The sequence below is a fragment of the Nanorana parkeri genome, unplaced genomic scaffold, assembly GCF_000935625.1.
Source record: "Nanorana parkeri isolate BGI_ZX_2015 unplaced genomic scaffold, ASM93562v1 scaffold1650, whole genome shotgun sequence".
Classification (NCBI taxonomy): Eukaryota; Metazoa; Chordata; class Amphibia; order Anura; family Dicroglossidae; genus Nanorana; species Nanorana parkeri.
The window spans coordinates 298889-305280 of NW_017307918.1; the positions used below are offsets into that span (position 1 = coordinate 298889).

Consider the following 6392-nt stretch of genomic DNA (forward strand, 5'->3'; position numbering starts at 1 on the left):
CACAGATAAAATTAAAATGCTGCAAAAGTTTTTAAATATCTAAAAATGCACCTATGGCAGCTTTCTGCCATGCCAAGTGCCTGGGTAGTGACCAACCAACATTATACAGCGCCAACAGTTTGCTCTGCGCTATACAATAGGAGAGTAATAAAAGCCGCTAAGTTGTCTAAACCCGCTTCAGCAAACCTCTCACAATAGAACTGCAGTTTGTGTGTCTACAAATGCTTACCATGTTCAGCTCCTCAAACTTAGCACGAGTAAGGGTTTCAGAGAAGTCTTCTGATTCATAGAAGGATTCTATCTCAATCTTAACTTGATGTTGAGACGACAAGGCTCTCTTGGCTTTTTCTACTTCACGACGCAGTTTTTGGACAGCCCTGTTGTCTTTGCGCACGTCCTTGCCAGTTTTCTTTTTGTAGAGCTTGATAAAGTGTTCCATGACTCGCTGGTCAAAGTCTTCGCCTCCCAGATGGGTATCCCCATTTGTAGCTACCACTTCAAAGACTCCATTGTCTATTGTAAGCAAGGACACATCAAAGGTACCACCACCCAGATCAAAAACAAGAATGTTCTTCTCTCCTTCCTTCTTGTCTAGACCATAAGCAATGGCAGCAGCAGTTCTGTAATACACGAAAAAAAAAAAAACCCACATTAGAATAAACACTCTACAAGATATTTTAAGTTCACGTTTCCAACTGAACTAGGGATACTTACGGCTCATTGATAATCCTCATAACATTAAGGCCTGAAATAGTTCCAGCATCCTTTGTGGCTTGACGTTGGGCATCATTAAAATAGGCAGGTACAGTGACAACAGCATGTGTAACCTAAGGCAAATGGAAGTACAAGGTCAGCACTATATTCTAAATAGGGCTGCAACCAACTAAACGATTATAAAATAGTTAATGAGAATTGTCAACTACTCATTATCGATTAGTTGGTTGGATCCCCTAGCCCTCTCCTACACTGGGAGGAGGGCACAGCAAGCCACTATTGCAATCTGAAATGGCCAATAGCAGGCTGGCTATTGCACCAGCCCACTACCTGGTGTATTTACATTCAGCTGCCATCTGGCAGCTGTCATTCCCTGGCTGAAGCTATTCAAGTTCCATAATAGTAAATATATTAGAAAGGTTGGAAAAAAATTTTTTAAATTTAGTTTCTGCCTGACAAATTCTGCTGTAGGAGGTGCATTGCAGTGGCATTCATTTCAATGGCACTCCAAACGCACCTCCTGCTTGCAGTACGATTGCCTGCACATTACCGCAATGCCGTGCATTCCAGTGCAGTGAGATTGCAAGAATTGTGCATGCAGTTTTCTTCTGAAGTAAACCTTGCTTATAACACTCCATTTGTGTATTTTATTTTAAATTAAAGGATGGTATTTAAGGTTTTTTTTAATCAGATAAAAAAAAATTGGCCAACTAAGCGATTATGAAAAATAATCATTAGTTGGGAAAAACACTTACAGGCTTTCTAGATATTCAGAATCTGCTATTAGAAAGTGCACATACCTTTTTGCCTAGATAAGCCTCAGCAGTCTCCTTCATCTTAGTGAGAACCATAGCAGACATTTCTTCCGGAGCAAAGGTTTTTCTTTGATCACCAACATCTACTTCAATATAGGGTTTGGTTTTCTTTTCAACAACCTAGTAAAAGAAGATATCCCCAATGAGAGAAAAAAAAAAAACCCACACACCAAAAAAGAAGGGACAGGGAGGGGGGGGAGAATAGCCCCAAAATTATTATTTTTTTTCCCTGCTTGCGAGGGGGCTGTGGGATATTTACAATTGTCTTTTGTGCTAGTAGATTTCATGATCAATTGTCAACTAGATATGAACACCCTCTGCCTAGCATGAGTGGATGTTTGATATCAAACCTCTGTGAACATTCACGTTGTTCAATTTATTAAAGTGAATATTCATTTGGCAGTCCCCACTTCACCCATTGAATATCTGATTCTTACCTTAAAAGGCAGATACTTGATGTCTTGTTGTACAGATGGGTCATTCCACGTGCGACCAATCAGACGCTTGGCATCAAACACTGTGTTTTCAGGATTGGACGTTAGCTGATTCTTAGCAGCATCACCAATCAAACGTTCACCTTCTGGAGTAAAAGCTACATAGGAGGGTGTGATTCGGTTACCCTGGTCATTGGCAATTATTTCTACACGTCCATTCTTGAATACACCAACACTGGGGGGGAAAAAGAAATAATTTAGGCCACTACAAATAAAAAAAACAAAAAAAACACAAGGATGAGAGAGAAGTCCTACTCTGTACATTCATGCGTTTTTAAAATGGACCTAGCAGATCAAACATATCTTCATGTTAAGTGCATGCTTGCCAAGTGATGTCTGGTACACAGCTACCGTGTTTCCCCGAAAATACAAAACTGTCTTTTTTTTTTTGAGCCAAAAAAAATATAAAACAGTAGGTCTTATCAGGGTAGGTCTTTTTTTCATGTACAACCATCTTGTCTTAAAATTGTATTGTGACTGTAATGTCTTCCTTATATTGTAAAGCGCTGTGCAAACTATTGGCGCTATACAAATCCTGTATAATAAATAGTAATAATAATAATAATAAATAATAAAATCCAAAATTAATGCAAATCCAAATTAAATAATCTAAAATGGCAAAGTGAAGAATATGGTGATCAGGGCAATCAGGAGTGCCGTACCTTTCCAAGAGCAATTTGGCAACCAATCGCTGGCCAGAATGAGCAAAGCGCGTTTTCACTATCTATTCCTCACAGGCGGAGAGCATTTGGTATCACTCAGCCTGTGACAAGAGACAGTGCTATAGAAGAAGCACTGGCTTATGCGGCTGGGCTCCCTCCGCTACCGCCTCGCTTGCTCTAGCGCTGGCTTAGTTTCACCCCTGATTCTCTCCCGCTGCTGTAAAAGTTTCCCCGTTATGCCACCACCAGCCCTGGGAATGGTCACAACTAGGTCTTGTTTTCGGGGTAGGTCTTAACACACACATCTGCTCCGCACTTGGTGTGAACAAGCCCGGATAGTTGCTGAGTGTGTTCACAAAATATGTGACATAGATCAGCCCTTTCTTGCAGCCGTCTCCTCCATGGCCTGCAGTGTACAGAATAGATCTCAGCAAAGTCAGCTTTTTAGAGCTCATTCATACCATTGCATTGGGGTAAAATGCACCAACAGACATTACATGTGTTGGTGCAATGCAGTCTTTTATTATGAAATGGCACCCCAACTCACTTTCCTGACAGACATGGGTTGGAGTGCGGAACCGCATTGTGGTGCCCTACAGAAAGTTCTGCCTACACAATTTATGGTCCGTTGTGGTGTACTGGGCCGACCATTCACATGAGTTGGGTGCATTTGCATGTAATGCAATGGACACGGCTAGGATCAGCCCCACTGAAACCTGACTCAGCGAACAACATTTCCCAATGCCAATTCATCGAATGTCATTTCCCCAATTCCAAGTGGTTGCTCCCAGCAACAAATCTGTTCTTCCTTTAGAAACTCATTTTAAATGTTTGCCCTGTGACCTAGGCAACACTGCAATCAATTTTACTTCTGCAAAGAGTATGTATACATTACTCATAACAAGATCTAGCTATTGTCAATATTCCAGCAAAGAACCAGACTGGTAGGCACATACTCCAACATTTTATAGTATTAAATAGTAAACTCCTATGTAGAACTAATACAAATATTCCTATTTCAGAGAGGAGAACTGGCAGTCCACAAATTAAAACTCTCATTTCCATTACAACTAGTCAACTTTAAAACAAATGCCTGCATTTCTAGCATGTAAACTACATACCATGAATAGGTTGTTCCCAGATCAATGCCAATCACAGTGCCAACATCTTCCTTCTTGTCATCATCATCTGCAAAAGTGCTGGCAAAGACCAGCAACAGAACGCTTAAGAACTTCATTGCTACCATGAGATGCGGTTGTTTTTTTTTGGTTACAGACAAAGTCTATGCACCCTGCTGGAGAAAAAAAAATAATCTTAAATAGAAATCACAAGCCATTTTAATCACAAAAAGGAAAATAAATGCTTAAGAGAAATGAATGCAAGTGAATTGATTGCAAATCAGGGAGGGTCTTGTCGAGAACAGTAGGCAGGAAGAAAGAAGGGCAGGGTCACTTTTCACATCACTCCACCCCTCCCCATCCAATGAAGAGCAACACTGATGAATCATGGGGGAAAGGAAGGAGAAGCTTCTAGAGACTGCAAAGCATAGCTAAACCTAGAAACAGAAGCAAAAGGCAAGTACAGTTCCACTTTACAACTCAAGCAATTTTTAATTTTATTTAGTGCCAGGGCACAGTTACCAATTATCTAGCATATACACGCACACACAGTTTAAATACCTAAATATTCAGCGAAAAATTGCCACAATGTAATGGCAGTGACTATGGGCCAACTGCAGTTCACCATAGACAATCCCAAAGAGGCAAAGAAATTGCTTTCTGTAAACCAGCTACGTCTTTTGAGACAATGGAAAAAGCTGCAAACACGGACGCAGTAATAAGGTTCAGCCGTTCTCAGCATGACAAATCAAAACACTGACTGGATTTCCTCTCCTGGAATTTCCCAATCAGACATCTGCTTAAAATACTAAATTCAAAATGAATACAGCTTCTTCTACTGAATTATTAAACACCACATCACCTACTATAGCAGGAAACAAAAACATCATGAAGCTATGGCCATCTTAGCTTCACTGTAAAGAGTGCAATAGCAGATATACTGTCACTTCTAAGCTAACCAAACATACACAACCTGAAGATACAATACCACTTAGATCTACCAAAAATGTAGCAGTCATTTTGTATACAGAGACAAACTGGAGCAGCAGAATCTGGAGCAGTTGCCCATAGCAACCAATTAGCTCCTCTCTCTTCAGTCAAGCTTTGAAAATTAAAGAGAGCTGCTGACTGGTTGCCATAGGCAACTGCTCCAGATTATGTCTGCTCCAATTTTGATAAATCCTCCTCATAGTTTTGGCAAATCTAAAGATCACAAGACATGTTACAATCTAGCAGTACAACCTCGTTTGGATCTATGTAGTGCAAGGGCCTGCCTAATTCCATACAGATTGAATAGAAGGTTTAGTAGGTCCTCATACGTGTAGGGAGTTTAGTACCACATCAGCTAGAGATCCACTGAGCACCTACACATGACTAGCTACATCACGGCTTTCTGCCACCCATACAGGAAAACAGATGCGAACCTATACACGCACCGAGAAGATACAGAACTGTGCATTGCAACCTTTAATCAGAATGTCCTACTTACTGTTCCCAACACATAGCCCCTCCCACCTGTAGTTTTCCACATACCGGTATTAAAACGAGCCTCAGCTAAACGTTTCCTCGAATCCTTTATATTTGCCGGTTGCTGTCAGACTGACGTACTACGCGCCGCTAATCTAGTTTTATACCCTCCCGGCCGGCCAACGTCGTGGAGGGCTGTGATTGGCTAAAGCACCACGCGTTGGACATCTTCGATTGGAGAGCAAGCTCCCAAGCTGTCGGCAGCGGATTCGCACACGTTTTCGTGACGTCACACTAGCTCTTCTTTCTCCTCTAATATATAACCCCGCCTTTTGTCACACATTTAACCAATAAGAGAGCTGGCCGTGGCACCGCAAGCTATGTCGATTGGTCAGTTGATCAATCTGTCAGTCCCTAAATGAATTTCTGGAAGATTCAGCTTCACGTAAATTTCGTCAGAATGTCGTCAGATTGCTGCCTGTATCTTTTATGCAATGTGGGTGTAATTGTTAAGATGCCGGGTGTGACTGGTATATTATACCCTGATGACTATTAAGGAACGAATGTTGACCTGTGTTTTGAATGACAGTCCACGAAGATTTACTAACACTAATACAGTTGTGTACATGCACACCTACTCAACTGCCTGCTAGGGAGTTTACCAAAACAGGCCATTCATGCTTTTCATTTTGTAGAAGATTACACTGGCAATGTTTAAGGCGCTGCAGTGCCATTATCTCTTAATGGCACCCCAACACACCTAACCATTGCATATACATTGCTTTGCCCCACAGCCCATGGGTTGTGGTGCGAAGTGATTTAAAAAAAAAAAAGTGTAGCAATAACTCCTCGGAAGGAGCCGCTGTTTGCCCGGTCCACATCTAGTCGGTCGAGGGGTTGATCTCCAGCCGCACACCCATTTAGGGCTGCCACCTGTCCAGGATTCACCCGGACAGTTCGGGTTTTGAATGCTGTGTCCGGGTTTCATGGCAGCAGAAACCCGGACACAAGATGTCAGGCAGACAGGGACAACCAAAATTAAGATAGGGACTACCGTCCCCCCACTGAAAACAGTGATATTTACATATGAACGGGTGGCACTAATTATATATGAATAAGCCG

General features: G+C 41.7%; 1 protein-coding gene across 2 annotated transcripts in view; it reads right to left on the reverse strand.

Moving 5' to 3' along the window:
* The window catches only part of HSPA5 (heat shock protein family A (Hsp70) member 5), a 6730-nt gene extending 2773 nt beyond the window's left edge, over positions 1-3957 (reverse strand). Inside the window, exons 1-6 of one of the 2 annotated variants that reach the window (XM_018570995.1) lie at positions 3807-3957; positions 1967-2198; positions 1515-1649; positions 715-827; positions 230-620; positions 1-19 (exon numbers count right to left, since the gene is read on the reverse strand). The exon at positions 1-19 is cut by the window's left edge and continues 249 nt beyond it. In XM_018570995.1, coding sequence (XP_018426497.1) covers positions 1-19; positions 230-620; positions 715-827; positions 1515-1649; positions 1967-2198; positions 3807-3931 — 1015 coding nt within the window. In that variant the 5' untranslated portion in view covers positions 3932-3957. Of the gene's footprint in view, positions 20-185; positions 621-714; positions 828-1514; positions 1650-1966; positions 2199-3806 lie in introns of both variants that reach the window. The other variant, XM_018570996.1, reaches the window with a different exon arrangement.
* Positions 3958-6392: the final 2435 nt, after the last annotated feature.